Here is a 19,446-nt window from a genome sequence, read left to right as displayed (position 1 = left end):
GTAACAGTTTTTTAAGCTCCAAATCAAAGTCCACATTATACTCAGTATAATAACAATAAAAAAATAAAAAAACTAGCCTTTAAAATGTGATCATTAAAATGACATTAAGTAATCAGCTGTAACTGCAGCAACACAGATACAATTAGTTTGTCACCTCCTCCGACTCCACCAGTACCCCCCTGAGTGATGGTAGCCTGTAATTGGCACAAATGAAGTCACATTTTCACAATAGAGAGACCTAATTAAAGCAATCCAACAGATATGTCTGGTATGGAGGTAGTGTCATGAGGAAAAATGCTGTAACAGCACTGCTGTCATTTCACATATAGCTGAACAACTGGTCGTTGGTTTTCTATCTTTCATACTTCTTTGAGCTATTTGAGGAGAATTCGGGGGGGTGAGACTGTGAGCGCTTTGAGTCGCACAGGCTGGGTATTGAGTTTTGGAAGCCAGAGGTCTCGCCACCCTGTGAGGTAATCATTGAGTAATTGGTATTGATCAACAAGCCTATCAACCCCCCACAGATATATTAAGGTAATTTTGTGCTATGGAGCAGATATATTATACTGATTACCTTTCTAATGAAGCAAAGCCTGATTTCTGAATGAAGATTATTATTATTATTTTTTGTGCCGCACGCTCATGCCAATCCCCTGCCATGGTCTAAACTAAGTCTAATGATGGGGACTTTCTTCTGAGCAGAAATCCAGAGCATGACAAATGTGCTTGTTCAGCAAAAAGCCTCGCACCTCTGGGCCTCTGTGACCCCGCTGCTGACACTTGACATCCCTCGCTTGACTCAGCGCTGACAGCAGCCTACTGTACTGCACATATGCACCACTATGACTCACAGCTTGTCAAAGTGCAGCACTGCATCTATTCTCAACTACCTTCCATATATTCACTCTTGGCAAAGTCTGTATTCCGCCGGTTTATTTCACACTGATCCTGTTTCGGAGGCGGTTTTGTGATACTGGTGCGGCCGAGGTCACAGTAATGACACGTGCACCGTGTGGTGCTTTCTTGCCTGGAAAGTTAAGATGTTGTGGTCCGCCATGCTTGCAGGAGTACATTATCTGCCCCGGGCGGCCCGGGGATGTTGCAAAGCTTTATTTTTAGCGCTGTTTTGGAGCTCAGCGATGTGTATAAATCAACATTAGGCCTGTCGGGTTTCCAGTAATGACAACGTTGACTAAGGCTGACCGGTCATCCGATTGGTGCATGGGACTCTTCTTTGTAAACTGCAAAGGATGGCAGAAAAGGCAAAAAAGAGCCCACGGAGAGTGAAGGCGAGAGAGGAACAAAGGCAGAGCGAGGGAAGAAAACACAGAGAGCCGACTGCGGAGAGTGAATGAGGGATAGAGTGAGGTAGAGGAAGATGAGCGGTCTCAGCAGTTCTGCTTGTGCCAAATCGTTACTGTACAGTATATGTGCAGCCTGTACGTACGTACATACATACGTACGTACGCACGGACAGACAGAAGAATGATCCTGCTCATTGAAATTCTGTCCACTGCGCTTCACAGGCCCTTAATAGGCAGCCTCGGGGGTGGAGAGGTAGGCCTACAGTAGAGTAGTGCAGATTGGGCTGTGGATGACTCACGCTGCTATCCTCCAGTGAATATCTCTCAGCATCATGACTTTGCTCTGCACAGTTGCAAAGTTTGGATTCAAGGGCTGAAGGTGCTTTTTTTTGGAGAAACAGAGCGTGTCACAAAGTGCGTTACGTCTTCATGGAGGCCTGTGACGATGACCGATGTTTGATAGAGCGCTTACTCAGCAGCTATCGCGTCTCCCTTCACAGTTCGGCTTTCAGCAGACACACCCGTCCACTGTGACGGACTTATGTATAAGAGGAGCGGAATACGCGATAGATCGCCATGACTGCTGGTGCCCTCTTAATGATGACATAGATGGAGATGCCGGAACATTTTGTTTGATGCAAGCTACAGCACTTTTACAATTTCCCATTGCAACAAAAATATGTTGCCATGCAGCCTTTGAAGATAACATTTCCCGCTGTGCAACACAACAACTTGGAGCATATTAATAGAGTGTAAAGCTGTGTACCTAAAAATGCCTTTTCACCTGTTCATCCGTGAGCGTGACAAAAGTTGTGATGAGACACATGCTTTCAATTCATAACCTTCACAATGTATCACACAATACTCCACAATATGCATTCCCTGAATGTTGTGTGACTCTCACCACTCTAGACTCTAGAGAACCACATAAGTAATTTGGCTTTATTGTGTTTTTATGCTCAACTCAACTGCACAGAGAGAGAGAGAGTGTGAGTATTTTAATCATCCAATTAAATAAATCAGCCAGTGTTGCTTTCGTAAGCCTTACTTGGACTTCTCCAGGAAAGAAAGACACCCTCATGTGTTTTGGAGAGAAAAAAGAAAGTTGATATTAATTTATTCACATAGAAAGGTTCAAACTTGACCCTTACATCAAATATTGTGGGTTTGTAAAGTGGTGAGAACGTGAGATTAGTGCTGCAATGATTAGATTATCAAGTAGTCAGTTAGTCTGCAAATACTTTGATAATCAATTCATTGTTAAAGTCACTTTTTAGGCAAAATGCCATTGGATGGCACCAGGTTGTTACTTTACTGCTTTATGCTGTCTCACATTAAAGTAAATGGAATATTTTGGGGTCGAACTACACAAGACATTTGATGACATCACCTTGTTTCCTTTTAATCAATAATATAAATAATCTTCAGTTGCGGCCCCAGAAAGCCCTGAAAGGACTGAAGTGAACATTCCATATCTTCTCATCCTACATGCTTGGATTCTTCTCCACTTGGCTCTCTTTTAAAAGTTGTGCAAACGCTGAGCTGAGGCTATTGTGACCCTTTAATGCTCCCCCATCACTGTGGCCCGCATTCATAGCCTCGAGCTTCTGTCCACCCGAACAACAACAAAAGATTTATCTGTATTTGTGCAACTTGTTGTGACTGGACAAAAGTGGCAGCTGTGTGTTTAGAGTGATCTTAAAGGGACAGTTCACCCCAAAAATCATGAAAACATATTTTTCCTGATACCTGTAGTGTTATTTGCCGAGTGTTGGAGATATCGGCCGTAGGGTAGTCTGCCGTCTCTCTAATATAATAGGGCTGTATGGCACTCTGCTTGCTCAAAGAGCCAACTTGCAATGTCTCTTTGCAGAAATTATCACTCAATTTCTCAAGATTGTCGTGTTTCGTGTATCGGAACTATTTTTCTTCACACCAACCCACACACTGCAGGTAAGAGGAGAAGTATGTGTTTTAGATTATTTGGGGGAACTTTGCCTTTAATCACGACACCAAACCTCTCGCTTCCCCAGTGAGAGCAAACACCGTGGGTCCATGTATGAAAGATAATCAACTCTCCATGCTTCACTCTTTCTTCCCGTTTCTTGAATCGGCCATATTAATTAGCTGTGCCTGGTGAGGAGCTCATCTATATTTCAGCAGCTCGATTCATAATTCAAACAGGAACTTGAAAGATCAACAGAGTTGTTATTTTGCCACAATTAAGACGATTGCCTGTTGTGCTTTTCCACTCCGGCTGTGGACGGAGAAGCGCTGTAGCCGCTGACCGTCTGGAACAATCTTGAGCAGTGATGACGCGACAAAATAATCGGTTATGACACGCTGTGGTGTTGCATTGTGGGCCACAGGTGACTGTTTCTTTCTGACTTTCAAGAGGAGAGAGTGCACGAGCCTCAGTCAGCCACCGTGTCAAATAGAGGGTCAAATAAACATCAGTCTGTGAGTGTGTGTGGTTGCATGAAAATGTGCGTGTAGTATGTGTGTGTTCCAGCCTTGTATACTCTGCAGATGTTGTCAGTGTGAATTTGGCGTTTCATTAGTGCATGAGGTGTGAGCCACTGGGGGAACATTAATTCCCACACCCACACACACACACACACACACTGCAGTGACTTCTTTTCTAAACTTGTTCACCCTAAGATTTATTTTAACAACCACATTTCTCTTATTGTTTTTACTTGGTAAGATCACTTGTTTTTAGTGCAAATTAGTTCAGGACTCTCCCGCTGGACCAGAGCATGTGACGGTGATGCTACTGGAGTGGTGATTTGTCTCACAGGGAGATATTGCCATCTTTTTTTGTATTTTAAAAACAAATAGGATTGATTCAGCCATGTTCCACTGAACTGTTTCTAAAAGAGCGGAGAGTCTTTGAATTCGAGCATCAGACAGGATGACGTGAGAGAACTGCCTCAAGACGTTTGCTTTTGTATTCGTAGCTGAAAACTATAAAACGCTCAGTGGTGTAATCCGATGCATGTGAGAGATGCTGCTGTTGTCTCTCGCTTAAAGGGAAACAAGTACAAATGTTTCACGCTTAAACAGGGATAACAAATAAAGAGTCTTAAGAGGAGAGAGGAAAAAAAAACATGCAGCGTCAATATGAGAACAACAGATGCATCATTTAGATTCTGATCAAGTCACAGAGCTAGAACATTGTAATCAAATAGTGTTACTGTGCCATGACTTAGATTGTATTACTGATAAAAGCTTGGCTATATTTGCGTGGGCTGGTATTATTATGGGCTCGATGTCTTTCCTTAAGTTCAAACACGAGTTAAAGCAGTGCAATGAGGCCAGACAACTTGGAGCAGCGAAGAAAGAGAAGACAAAGTGCCTCATTTAGCAAAGGTCCTTAGTCACACATTTTTTCCCTTTAGACGAAGTGAAACAGCTACTCGGGGAGAACAAAGTCCATATTAACGTCTCAAATACTGTGTGATCAATTTCTGAAATTACCCAAGGCCCAGAGCCCTCAGATATCATTTTCATTTTTTTCCACATCTTCCTGATTGATCCTCAGAATCAAGGATAATGTGAAAGATAATTGTGTACCCCCACCGAGAAGATTATAGTTTAGTTTCTCTGTTTGTCAGCTGGAGGTCTCGGAAAAGATTTCTGTTAAATTTGGTGGACAGCGCAGCTTCAGGCCGAGGGATAGGTGATTAGATTTTGGTGGTGAGCTGCCTCTAGGATGTCTTCAATTAGACAATTAATCATTTTTAGCTGTGAGTCTATGAAACTAACAGAGCTGGAGACTTTGATTTCACATTCAATGGGTGTGTTTGCAGGAATGAACAATAGGAAGTTAGGAAAAGGGAATTAGTTCCAGGAGTTTTAGAGCATTTTACCCTTTTATAATGAAATACTTTGTCATTTTGTTTACTTGCTGTCTTGCAAAAGATCAATGCCACTCTCACATCTAGAAACAGTTAGCTTAGCTTAGCATGAATACTGGAAACAGGTGGTGAAAAGCTAGCCTGTTTGTGATACGCAAACAAAAAACAAAATGTAAATGCAACAAGTTGAGGTTTCAGTGGGGGGGTGATGTGTTGGACTAGCTTGCTTTCAGACAGAGCCAGGCAAGATGTTTCATCCTGATAGCTAAGCTAAGCTAAGCTAACTGTTTCCTGGATGTAGCTTTAGATACGAGAGTGGACAGAATGTGCTTATTCGACAGAATGCGAATAAGCACATTTCTCAAAATGTTGAACTATTCCTTTAATGCAGATCTGTGTGTAGCCATGCTTGCTGCTTTATTTATTTAATGCTGCAGTTTAAGGCCTCATTGTGTTTCACACATATTGTGTATCCTGCTCAACAAGTGCTTAATGAATAAGATGAATTTCGTTTTTGTTATTTAACACCCCAGAATCAGGTTCTGCCTCTAGCATTGTCCTGCATAGTCTCATTATGACTAATGACCTCTTTTAAAACGAACTATCAAACACAATGTAACGACATCTGGCACTGACGTTATGAGGACGATGTGTCACAGCATCACAGCCCTCCTACCGATGATCCTAACTGACCTTCTCTTTCCTCGCTCTCTCTCCTCGTCCCCCCCCTCCTCCCCCTACCTCCTTCTCTCCTGTCCAGATGCAAGGTGTGCCGTCCCCCCCTCCTATCATCATCACCATCATCGCACCCCGGTCCACTCCTTCCACGCTCCCTCTTACGACCGTCCCGCTCCCGAACGTCCCACCTACGACCGTCCCTCCTGCGACCATCCCACCTACGACCGCCCCCCCTTCAGCCGGCCTTCGTTCGACCGTCCTTCCTTCGACCGTCCTTCCTTCGACCGTCCCTCCTTCAGCCGTCCTTCCTTCGACCGTCCTTCCTTCGACCGTCCTTCCTTCGACCGTCCCTCCTTCAAGCTTCCCTCACACGAGCGCCCCATCTACGAGCGTCCCTCACACGAGCGTCCGCCCCAGGACCAGTGGAACCCCCATCTCCGCGTGAACACCGGAAATCCGATCTACATGTTGGACCAGGAGGAGGTATTGCACTCCACACACCAGGAATACACTGATACTGAAACTGGTTTTACGATAGTTGAAATTGAAACACTTCAGGGGAGATATTTATCATGTGGGAATTAAAAATAACTTATTTTTCAGCCTTTACATTGATAGATGACGTACCACTCTAATGTAAAAAGAAAAGTATATTTCATTTATTTTGACATCAAGCTCATTTTATCACAAGAAGATGTATGAAGTTCCTAAATTCTCCCGCAAAAATGAAAGATTTAACAAACTTTATTGTAAAAATGTGTCAAAGGCAATGTAAATATTCTACTCTTCCATGATTACCCTTTAACTCATCATATACTATAAACATACACACGCCCATTAATATGATTAACTATGGAACATTAAAATCCCATATTACAGGAGTAATGTAATGTGTTACAGCTAAAACACTTTATAAACGCATTATAAATCCTTATACAGGGTTGGGTTCCGAGTAAACAGTTCCAAGTTTGAGTCTATAAAATGACTTAAAACTGCATTAATTTTTCACATGTGGGCAATACAACAAGCTGTAAACATGACATTGTCATATTATCACCTTATACATTTGCTTATTTAAGTCCAATATTCACTCTCCTCTCTGTTTTGGTCTCCATCAACTAATGAGGGAAATAAATTGTCGTTCATATAGAAATATTGATTATTGCATCTCTTCTGTACGTTTTATTAGCAAAGAACAATTTACAAAGATCTGACACTGGATTCAGATTCTTTAATAATGTTATCTTACTCAAACTACAGCTAGCTAAAAAAAATGCTCCTTTCTTGATCAATATAATGAATATTTTACTAAATGCTTCCTCGTGTCTTTTGGGTTTAAAACGGGTTCACAGTGATTTGAGCACGGCCTGTTATAAGAAAGTTTCACACAGTCTTTGTGCTCGTTAAAAGACCGTACAGCGTACTTTACAGCTAATATGTGTTCAAAAAGGAGGTCGGAGAGAGAATGTATCCAGAGTTTATACCAGAGACTCCAGCTTCTCTGGATCACTGTCGCCTCAGGTTTGCTTTTGGGGGGTTCACTTTCAAGGACAGATGTTAATTCTTCTGGTTGGAAACTTTTGCCAATCCTCTGCATTGTGGTGTGTAAGTGAATCATAACTGTCTTAACGAGTCACCTTGAAGAAAAAGGGGATTTATCCGTCATTTACAAGCCTGTGAGTTGAATGAAAAGTTGAAAGGGACTGTTTTCAGTGTTCACTTCCTCAACCTGCCTGATCTCCGTACTTCTGTGTCAGTTAGTTTCTTACATTTTCTTGAGTGATTAGTCGTAGATTTCTGTCTAGTACCATGGAATTAGTCTGACGCGATGGCAGGCGATGGCAAATTGGTCACTACGTTAGGCTGAATGTCTGCCAGATCAGATGTCGTTTTGTGGTGCAGCCTGAGGAGGGTCACATCGATTGAACGAACAACGATCGGGCTCATTGGGCGATCTGATGGATTTCTGGCATGTCAGAAATGCGAGCATAAAAGTTTCAGGTTCTTGTCGTTGAAAAAGGAGGATTACAACTTGTACAGAAGATTTAAGCTTTAGGAATTAATATCAATAACACCCGAAGGCGGTGTAGACTAATTAATGCAAAGTACATCAGCTATATGCTTTAAAGGAGAATGCTGGTGATGTTCTTTAGTTTTCCTGTTGTCAGCTAATCTAGAAACACAAAAAGCAACAATGAATGATATGATTCCTCTGAACAATTGACTTACAATGTTGTCCGAAAACTATTAAAAATATATTGATGAGCCAAACTGTTGCAATGGCTTACATAGTCCTTCATAACCAGCAATGGAACCGTAATTTATTTTGAATCAACCCCACATAAGTCACAAGAGCACCCAATGTGTATCAATCCGCAGCTGAAAATAGTCCCACACACATGTTCCAGTCACTCCTCCTTGAATAAAAAAACATTATGGATAGCAGGTTCAAAGTTCTTCAGGTTTTATATAAATAGAACTTCCTGCTTATTTATTAGATAGAACATTGAAGTGCAGGTTGAAGCTTGGCTTACATGTAGCTGTGTTGTTTTTCAGCCTGCAAGCATCAGGGGAATGGTTTAGCAGGAGTTTTGTTTTTCAGTTGTTTTAACACATTCACATAGCACATTCAGAGAGCTTCACGGTGAATTCATGATCTGCTGCAGTTAAACCGGCACAATATACTTGTTAAGGAAATGAGAGAGAGAGCTCCCTCTCAGTTATTTTTATTCTGTGTTTTCCCCAGTTGATTTTCAGACGACTTGAAATGGGCACAGCAGTGTGTTCGTGTTGATTAACTCGACCCGTTTTTTGCTCCCAAGTTCGTGCATGGATGTACCGAACACAGATAAGTGCACCACTTGTGAGTAAAATCTCATCTTGCGCTCTAGGCCAGGAGAGGGTACTGTTCCTCAACGTTTCTACCTCTGCTTTGCAACTAAATTAGTTCTGCACACGGAATTACACAGTTTAAGGCAAGACTGCTGATTTATAACACCTCCATAAATGGACCAGAAACATGTAAAATCCAAAGGCCCAAAAAAGTCAGCAGGTCTGTTATTAGACCAAACGCTGATATATTACAGGTTTCTAATTTGCTTCAAAGTCCTAAACTGTGGCGCTTTATAGAAATCCAAAGGGATAGCTGCATGTCTGGGCATTTGGAAGTATTTCATCTTACTTTTATTGTGTTATAAAGTTCTCTGCCTCACTATTTGATGTATTTATATGTACTCAGTTTATTATACAGTACGTATGGCTTTTCACTGTAAACTCCTATGTTCAGCTATAGCAAAGTGAGTCCACACAGTGGTGCATCTTCATGTGGCCGGTCAAAGTGCACGGGTGGCGACTTCACCGCAGTATGTGTGCACGGCTGCCGATAGCGTTTCAACTTGTCATCACTCAGCGACAGAAAGCGCGCGCTGTGATCCCGATAAGAGACCCGCGCCCTGCTCTGGAGGGATTGAATGCAGAGCCCAGTTCAATTAATCAGAGCCCTATCCCTGTCTAATTGTGCCAATAAGGCAGCAGCTGTGAATGGATCGGAGGCAGGGCTGACGTGCTGATAGCCGTCACCTCGGCGACGGCGAAAGGCGTTAAATATTCATGCCTGTCACTCACCTCATGCAGAGCGGGTCTCTCTCTCTCTCTCTCTCTCTCTCTCTCTCTCTCTCTCTCTCTCTCTCTCTCTCTCTCTCTCTCTCTCTCCCTTTATCTTTTCCACACACACACACACACACACATACAATTTATTTCCATTTTTGTTTTAGATGGCTTCAGTGGCTCGGCAAAAAAAAAGCAATCACACTGTACGTTTTCATCGGGGAGATATGGAGAATCAGCAGAGGGACCTTGTTCTTTTTTCCCCCATCGGTGCTGCTGCTTCTTGCACATTTTGATATCAGCCTTTCACCCCTTTGATTTTCTGTTTGCTTATATTGACGGTGAGGTCAACATCACCGGTCCAGTCCCTTGCTCTCTCTCTCTTTGTATCTCTGCCTCACCCCGGGGCTCAATCCTGCCCTCCATCGATCCTTTACTATACCTTCTCTCTCTCTCTCTCTCTCTCTCTCTCTCTCTCTCTCTCTCTCTGTTGCCTCCCACCTCTCTCCTCTTTTTAATCTAATCCATCTGTTCCATCTCCTCTCCCTCCCCTCCCTACTCCGCCCAATCTCTCCCTCCCTGCCTCCTTCTGTCTCCATATTCATACCACACTTCCTCTCCGTCTATCTCACCCTCCCTTCCATCTCTCTTACTTTTTCTGCCCTCCCCCCCCCCCCCCCCTTCCTCCCTCTCTCTCTGGGGTGACTGGCAGGAGTCTTTGGCTCTCCCACAAGCCACCTGTCTCTGTGCTCCTCACAGCTCCATTCACTAGCTGTTTTTTTTTGTGGTTTCTTTTTTTTTTGCTTTTGTTTTATGAATGGTGGCCATCAGGAAGAGGCAGGAGAGGCGTCCTCCCGAAGAAACCGAGGTGTCGCTCCGGGGAACAAGACTCCTCTGATGTGTCTGAAATGTGTCACTATATGGAAAGCTCTCGGGTGTGTACGGTTCATTGAACTGTTTCCCTAGTGATGGATTGGAGGCACTTCATGAGGCTAGAATGGGATTACACCCTCTCTGACATGGCTCATTTTAATTGCGAAGGATAATAGATGCGCTGACATGACGTGTTGTCTGAGTGGCACGTTTTGACTCTGTGCATCTGGGGGCAAAATACCCTTGAAAGTAAAAACAGAACGCCTGTGAAATTACAAAAATGCTGATTGAAAACCCCGCCGCCTATAATTACAGTGCCCTCTCCCACTAGTTTCTTTTCTTCTTGTCATTCAGCACTCAGAAGTGGACGTGACTGCTATCTCTCTTGAGCTTCTGTACTGTGTGTGATTGGCAGAACATTCTTTCCAGTGCAGTCTAGGCAACAAACAAAAATGGAAATGTGCCACTTAGAAAACAAGCGAGCATGCAGCCCGAAAGCAGCAGAACACGTTGCTTAGTGTTACTATGTCTGTGTGATCACATATTAGGATTAGAAGAAGAATATTTCTGTGGACAAAAAGGATGCAGTTCAACACCCTGTTCATGTGTCATTTCACATTTACGTTTAGTATTCAATACTCTTTGGCCTTATGTGTTTAATGTGCTGTGGCTGCAGCAGAAAGAAGGAAGAGAAGTTGTGATTTAAAGACGTGGTAGTTTTAGGAATGTGGAATGCGTTGATGAAGCAGGCTGGTTATGAACCACCTCACTAATTGGGTCACTTCTGGGTTGGAAAAAATCAATGCAGGGACTTTTGTGAATAAGTAAAGAAACACATTTTCTGGACCTGCCATTTCTTTGACTTTTTCAATATTATCTGAGATCTGAGAAAATTCACTCCCATTTTCGTCACTGCTGAATCTCTCTGCCGGCTGCTGCTCTGCCTCTTTCTGTCCTGTAGGGGGAGTGAGAGGGCTGGCAGCGATGCCTGCCTCCCATCCTGCCCTCTTCCTCCTCCTCCTCCTCCTCCTCTCGTCTCACATTAATCTAAGGTGACAGAGTTCCATATACCACGCCACGCACCAGCGCCCTGTCCCTCAAGTCATGTGTCCGGACTGAGCTCACCCCAACTGTGCCAGTGTTACGCAAGCAAAAAGCTAACGTTGGGGGGGGGGGGCACAAGCTTTCTTTGCAAAGTGTTAGAAAGAGCTGGGGAATATCCACGCTATAACACACTGACAAGTGAATGTATTGCTGTAGCAATTTAGAATAAATGGGCTCGTTGAGTACATTGCCGTCCCTTTGCATGTTGGAGGTCCCATTCGCAGCTTTGACACTGAAATTTGAAAGCATTAGCGAACGAGCCGGTGTGCAAACAAGCCCGCAGTGCCTCGGTGGCTTCGGCCTGCAGCTACTGTTGTCAGAGTGCATGAAGAGCGGCTCAGAGGTGGATGGTGTGTTTGCTCGTGGCCCTGAGGAACACATTCAGGTGGCTGCCGTGTGGGAGTTGGAGGGATTAATTATGTGATGAATGTAGGTGGGCAGTGAGTCTCAGAAGGGAAGAGAAAGGTTGATTGTTTTAGTAAGATGGCTGACCTGAACCCCTGAGGCGATGTTAACATTAAAAAAAAAGTCTTGATATTTGAGTAACTATTACATTCCATTTTAGTAAAAGTCGTCACTCGCTCAGGAATAAAACCTTTTTCAAAAGGTCATCTTGTACATACAAGGGTTTAAATGGCCTTTATCTCAGCGTTTTTGATTAATTCGCCTATCCCTGTGGATAGTGTACAGTTTTGTTTCTCCAATACCTTGGAGGCACCTGGACAAAGAGGAAAACTAGGCCTAATTTGTCTCCTGCCAACTTACCGGGAGACACTGCCAGATCTCGATGACCTTAAAAGCAATCCTCCGCCATTTATCAGTTTTATTAAGAGGGATTGTTTTTGGCCAGATCTGTCTCTGTGGTGTGTGGACACTTATGGGTGGTTTGAACTTTTCTTTTGCACTTAGTATTCAGAAGAAAACGTAATAAACCAACTCTACTAACATTTACATTCTTAGTGTTTATTTGATGGTCACATTTATTAAAAGCCTTCAGTTGGTACGACCGTAGAAAAGCCGAGATATATATCACTTCTCTCACTTTTCTGTTTTTAACTGTAACCAAGTGACACAAAATCTTTACCTGCATAATTCCTACAGGTAAACAAAGCACACTCACCTCACATTTCCTGCTTATTCACATCATATTATGCTGTTTTTATCTAACTAATTTTACAAATACAATACAAAGAAAAATACATTTTACTGTACCATATTCATCTACAACATTTACATCTTCTGTATATCACAATATACAATACATTGGAAATTGTGATCCCCAAAATTCTTTATATAATAGCAAATTCTCATCCATCGACAAAAAATGTCAGCCGTATTGCTTGTTCCCTGTGTGTGTGTGTGTGTGTGTGTGTGTGTGTGTGTGTGTGTGTAATGTGAGTAGGACCACTGTGTAGCCAGTGTCTGAGGTCAGGAGATAGAGGAACATCTGTCCGTGAAAAGATGTTACTGACGGTCTGAAGGACAAATCGTGCTTTTGGACAGCTCAGCCACCTATCATGATGCATGGGACTGTTTGTGTGTGTGTGTGTGTGTGTGTGTGTGTGTGTGTGTGTGTGTGTGCATGCTGAGGTGAAATTTATTTTTGTATTTGTGCAGGTGTTTGGGCACATTTTTGTTATTACCTGCTTGTATGTGTGTGTGTGTCCTAAGACAGGTTCATGTGTGTGTTTATGAATGTGTTTGTTTTTGTGTTTGAGCCAGAGTTAGACAGCCAGCAGTGTTTTATTACTGCCCCGTTAAGAAATAATGGATTGCACTGTTTTCGCACATTACACACACACCTACACACACACACACACACACACACACGCACACACACACACACTCAATATTTATTTCAGTATTGCAGACACATACAGTACACGCTCCCTCGCTTCTCCTTCCTTCTCACACAGACTTGTACTTTCTTTCACACACACAAACACAAATACTCGTACACAACATCCCACCATATTCCCCTGCTCCTCACAGCTGGGCCTGAGGAAGCAGTAGTGACATATGGGCAAGCCAGCCTGCGGCATCGCTCAACTCAACCTGCCAAGCTGAACAAAAACAGCCTCCCTCTTCAGATCAATGGCACTCCCTTCCCTTCCCCTCCTTTCCTCTCCCTTCCTTCCTCTACCACCATCTCTTCCTCTTCCTCCCTTGTTTATTATCACCATCGCATCTATTCTCTACCGTCCATGCGTGGAGCGGCTTCTGTCACGTACAACGAGGCACAGTCGTTATCTTCTAACCGATATCTATATTTTTAATTTTCAGATTGTTAAATTTGAATCAGAAATGGATCGATTTCAGCCCTGCCCATTACAAAAGTCATCATGGATGCTTGAATCCATCAGGCATACAGTTCACAGGAGTTCCAATTGGATTCAATTGATTGCTGCACTACTAAAGTCAACAGTGCCCAAGCAGAACCTTAAATGAAATGTCCAGCCGCAGTACACTCTGACTCATTCATGGTGGCGGCATTAGCCAAAGCTACCTAACTAACTAGCCGGCTGTATGCTAGTTAGCTAACTAGCTTGCTTGTTCCACCAAGCTTTACTGCTGATGGTTACAGAAAATGAGCCGAACTAAGTGTTCACTCACCTGGCGATAGCAATGTGCCTTCCTATGCTGTAACAAGAGTTTGTGAAAGAAGCATTAAGTTGTTACGTTTTTGTCATTTACTCTGGCTCTCTATGCTATGTAGAATGGGGATGTCCGATCTACGCCTATTTTATATCTCATTGTTGTATTTTTATGGTTGTAATGTACATTTTATTGTGTAACCAATCATCTACAGTTTACCTCAGTTAGAAAATTGAGAGACTCTTGTTTGATAAGCACCAGATAAGAGACAGGAACTAAATCAGTGAGGCACACATGTGTTACAATAGGTTAAATGTAATGAGAGAGCCCCGGTGCAGTAACACGATCGGCCACATCCGACAATTTCTCAAACTTTCTGACATCGATAGCGTTCTTCACATACGCTTCACGCCACGTTTGACCTGGGGCATCTCACCCCTCTCTGTCACACGATCGGCCATTTGGAACAGGTAAAAATTACACTGTGTTCTAAATGAAATTTCTCCTTTTGAATCTGTGTGTGAGGTGGTGTAAGTGCGCCATCTGAAGTGCCAAAAAAAAGTCAGAGTGCCAGCCTAATGCTGCCTCTCTGTGGGGGCTGAGTGCAGGCCTGCCAAGCTCCATGTGCCCACTCACGGCAACCCCAGCTTGCTGGTGTTATGTCAGCTGCAGACCCCGTGACATCTGACGACTCAAAGCCTGCCACACGCAGAGTAAAAACAGCCTCCAGGTGTTTTCACCCCCCACTGGAAGCAGATGTGGGGTGCTTATTGGTGGGCTGATGTGTGAGGGTTGGGGGGAAGAAGGCATGCTGACTCCCTGTGTCAAGTCACTGACAAATTGCACTGGGCATGGCAGCAGCAGGGGGGGATGAGTGGGCTTGTACTTGTTCAAGTAGATGTGATTAAGGGAAATTACCATATTTAACTCCTTGTAATTGGGTGGTGTTGACATCTACATGGCCTGTCAAAAATTTCACTTTTTAAGAGTAATGGATATCAGATAATTGTAGCTATTAGTGTGCAGCTTATAAACTACATATATGCACCATTTTATTTGGAGTCCAGTGCGTTAAGATAAAGAGTTTGAGGGCTTGATCGGTACGGAAAAGATCCAAACCTGTCCTTCCTCTCATCAAACATGTATTTTGTGTAACCTTCTCAACACTCATACTGTAGATAAAAGTAAACGCAGCCTGTTTGTCTCTTCTGGATTCCATGGCAACAGCTGAAAATCTGGACAGAGAGAAGCATTATAAACAGGAAGGCAATTCAGGCACTCCAATACACGAGCAACAGAGAGGAAAGAAAGATTAAAAAGCTTTTATTGTAGTGGCTAAATCATTAAAAATAAGCCAACGTGTTTAAACCACTGTAGGGCCAAATGGGTGTGGCCTCACCTATGTAGTAGCAGCAACCAATGGGAGACAATCATATGATCAGGATATTAATATGACGGGTGCAAACAAATTAAAAATAATGAAAACACGAAAAATACAGAAAATGTGAGGTCTGTTCCCTTATTGCGACCAGGATACTTTGACGCATCCAGTCAATGAATCCAAAAAGCTTCCTTAGTGTCCCTCCCCCTGACCAAAGGTTTAATGTGTTCAATGCAACAATAATCATAAGCATTGTCACACTCACTACAGTGTCTAGCCACGGGGTAATCTCCATTCCTAATTATAATGGCATTGTAATGCCATGAATATGCCACTGAATGTCACAATGCTAATGATTTCTCATTGCGCAGTGAAGGCATTGAACACATTACATCTTTGGTCAGAGGGGGGGAGGGAGAATACAGAAGCTTAACCAACATCGACTGATTAAAGGTGCTAAATTCTAAATTCAGTGCATGTCTATGATTGAGGGATTGCCTCCACACGGCTCCCAACATGATGGCGACTGAGTCGGTGGCTAGCGGCAAACGGTGCCAACAGCACTAACAGTGCTGACAGAGATAACAGTGTTTACCTCTGACATAAGGAACGCGGTTAGAATTGTGACTTACGAGGCGCTACACAAACGTTGAAGGGCTGAAAGTCCCGCTCCCGTGATGGTTTGCATATTCCAGCTGCGTGTCACGGCTCTTTTATTCATCACGCGTGCCAGAATGACTTCTGCAAAAGATGCACCGTGGCTTATAGCTCCTCATGCAAGCCTCCTCGCCCCTCTCGTGCATTTTAGGAATAGGGATGTCCTTCAAGACGGAGCGCCCCAAGCCCGGAGGATCGAGGACACAAGGAGGCACAAATAAACCGGGAGAGCCCATAGAGGCAGAGCTGGCACATTGCTCAGTCAGGCATTATGAAACCACTTTGCTTAATACGTATATTTAGAAACACCATAAAGCAACATGGTAGCAGTATGCCTCCGTGGCTTTATATGCGTTCCCGATCAATGAAGAGCCTGGTTGATAGTGAGGTTAATTCAGGTTTACTGTTACTCATTGGCACTAAAGCATATTCAATTAGTCTAACAGAGAGCTCGGCCACTCTCCGCTGGTGTTTCTTACATTAATCTGGCAGAGAGAATTAAAAGAGGTTTAGAGAAAAGCTTGGTGCACTGACAAGACTTGAATTTAAATTGAAGCCAAATGCATTAAGAAGACTTGAATATAGATCGGTGCCTTTTTTGTTTTTTTCCTCGTCCAATAATGTAAGTGTTTCAGTCATTGAGCCTTCTAATCTGAAATCTGCAAGGTAACGTCACACATGTTGCCCTCTGTAGCAGTCGCAAGAGATGGCGAGGACAACGTGCTATGCTACTATGCTAGCTTGCCAACATTTACAATGATAGCATGCTATGTTAATATTGATATATCATGTGTCCTATCATGAACTCGAGTGTTAGCCCAATGGAAATGTTGACCTGCATGGTGGCACTACATGAAAAGTTAGAAGATCTGTAAAGCCCTTTTGATTCTTCTTCTGATAACAATTAATTTTTTTAAGTTATGGTAATCAGTCGTACATATTTAATTCAGGATCAAAGTAGAGGACACAGATAAAATAACTTGATAAATGACAAAAACCTCTCCCAGTGTAATTGCCCCCCAAAAAAAGGGAAACTCAACATACACGCTCTGTGCATTCTCTCACTGGACTCATAAAGAATGGATGCTGCTTAATATATTTTTCATCAAGCCGTTTGTACTGTAATCACATCACAACAAGCAATATGCCGGTTCTAAGAAAGCACTGCATTACAAAGTTGTTTTGTGCACTTGGGTTTCACAAGCAGCAAAGTGGAGAGTAATCATGTCGGCAGTTGATTTATGGCGCGTGTCTGTGATTAAGTTGGATATAGAGACGGGTCTGAACGGGATCCTGATGCCGAGTTGTGAAGCATCCTCTCCTTTTGTCGGTCTGACTAGATTAACGATTGTGGTTTTGTGTTCACGTGTCTGATGTGATTAGTAACTTAAAGTGGAGCAGCGTCTGCATTACATTTTCACGTGCCCCCTCTCACTTTGTTGGACAGACGTCTGCAAAAAAAGTAGTAAGATGCAGGCACCCTCACACCAAAATAAACCTCCACTCCTCCAGCCTGTTTGCATCCTAACAGAGCCCCTTTTAAGAGTGAGTGGCACTCGGCTGTCTTGTGGGACATATGGCTCACTGTGACCTGCCAGTGTCCTTCACTGTTGTTGGCATCGCTCCCAAAGCCCCCCAGGCTGCACTATCCTGCGCTGCTCTCTGCAGTTAGCCCCACCTTCTAACACTGCCTCTCTGTGGTCACACCAGCTCTTTTATGTCCCGATGTTGTGCTTCTGTTAGACGCCGGTCTCGATGGGACACTCTCGGTGGCACAGCAGTATGGTATCAGAACACAAACAAGGCTGCTATCATTTCGACAGACTCACTTATGTCAGTGAGGACACATAGAGGACAGTGGCTGCAAACATTGCAGCCACTGTTTGAAACAATCTACTATAAATACATTATTCTGCATTTGTTAAAGCTGCTACAATGTTTCTTTTTGGCGATTTGGATGCAGAAGAACACAGCCGCAAGCTGAAAAACACATCCTTTATACACGCATCATGCAGCATTTTAGCCTCTTATCAAACCAGTTTTCTGCAGCAGCTGTTTTCAGCTAACAGGACCAGATAAGCCCACCGTACCCGACCTACGTAACACAATACGGCAGCAGGCAAGATGGGGAAGAAAGTCCGACGTTTAGCTATTTAAAGGCCCAGATGTTTTTTAGGGATGCACCGATACGACTTTTTCAGTCACGATGGTGATACCTGGGCTTTGGGTAACCGCCAATACCGAGTACAGATCCGATGCAATCTAATGCAATCCAGTGCAGCAGCTCTGTCACAAGTTGTACATTTACGAAGCTTGAAATGATCAGTTTTTGTTAAAACTTTCCGAGGATCATTGCTGAGCTTGTAGTTTGTGGCGATGTTGCACTATATTGAAATGTGTTTCTAATATCGTTCGCCAATGTTTTTAAATGTGGTGTGCAAAACATTAGAAACGCTTCTCAATTTAATGAAGTTCAACACCCCTGCTGCACGCTACAAGCTCAATTATAAACCTATAGTTAAAGTAATACCTCTCTTTTATTAAGGCAGAAGTTTTGGCTGAGCTGCTCTGTTGGATTGCATTAGATTTTACAAGTGTACTTAATAGAGTGGTCACTAAGTGCACTCAGTATATTATGCTACACCTAGCTAAAACTAATGCGGTCTAACACACCAGCTCAGCTTTCACCAATCAATCACATCGAAGTGTGTTATTTTGAAAGGAAGCATCACCCTGAATTTCTGCAGTCATTTTTTATTTTGATTTATTCCGTTGTGTGTTTCTTGGTGTTCTGGGGCCCGGTGCCACCAAAGCACTAGCTTTGGTGTTCAGTCAAGATTTATCGCTCTGTACTTTACACTATATGCTGTATATTTTCTGAGTGTAACTGTGTTTCAACAGGACCAGTGTTTGTGATTAGTGTGGCACATTCTCCCATTCATTTTCCCTCAAGTCTCACTTTTATGAATTCAGGGACTGTGGGGCCAAATGTAGCGGAGCTGTGAAATGTGGTTTTATTTTTCTATATATATATATATTTTCTTTTTCTTTTCTTATTTCTTTTGATTTTCAGCTCCTTCAGATCAGACACAATGTATCATACAACGAACTGCTGTGGTGGATTTTGAATTCTAGCTTTCTCTTTGACCAGACTCGCCCTTCTTGCTTTTACTTTTGTTGAATGATGCGTTACGACTTTAAAGAATAGGATCACCTAACCTTGGATATATTTGATTTACTTGGTTGCTGTTGGCAGTTGCTTTAATCAAAGGTTTATCAGTTGCTGGCACCTATTGTACTTCTCTTTAGCATCTGTTTATTATCAGCCATTTGAATAATTTCCGTCTATTTACTCTGTTTTCTGACCATGAAATGCTGAAAGATTAAT

General features: G+C 43.0%; 1 protein-coding gene across 1 annotated transcript in view; it reads left to right on the top strand.

Moving 5' to 3' along the window:
- syngap1b (synaptic Ras GTPase activating protein 1b) overlaps positions 1-19,446 on the top strand; it is a gene marked incomplete at both ends in the record, with an annotated part of 123,771 nt that overhangs the window by 24,421 nt on the left and 79,904 nt on the right. Inside the window, 2 exons of the mRNA XM_079163912.1 lie at positions 5,925-6,016; positions 6,266-6,325. Of these exons, the coding sequence (XP_079020038.1) occupies positions 5,925-6,016; positions 6,266-6,325 (152 nt within the window). The remainder of the gene's footprint in view (positions 1-5,924; positions 6,017-6,265; positions 6,326-19,446) is intronic.

This window comes from Pholis gunnellus (assembly GCF_910591455.1).
Source record: "Pholis gunnellus genome assembly, chromosome: 8".
NCBI classification, from domain to species: Eukaryota; Metazoa; Chordata; class Actinopteri; order Perciformes; family Pholidae; genus Pholis; species Pholis gunnellus.
Note: the sequence above shows the minus strand (reverse complement) of the source record. Positions and strands in the feature narration are given on the sequence as shown.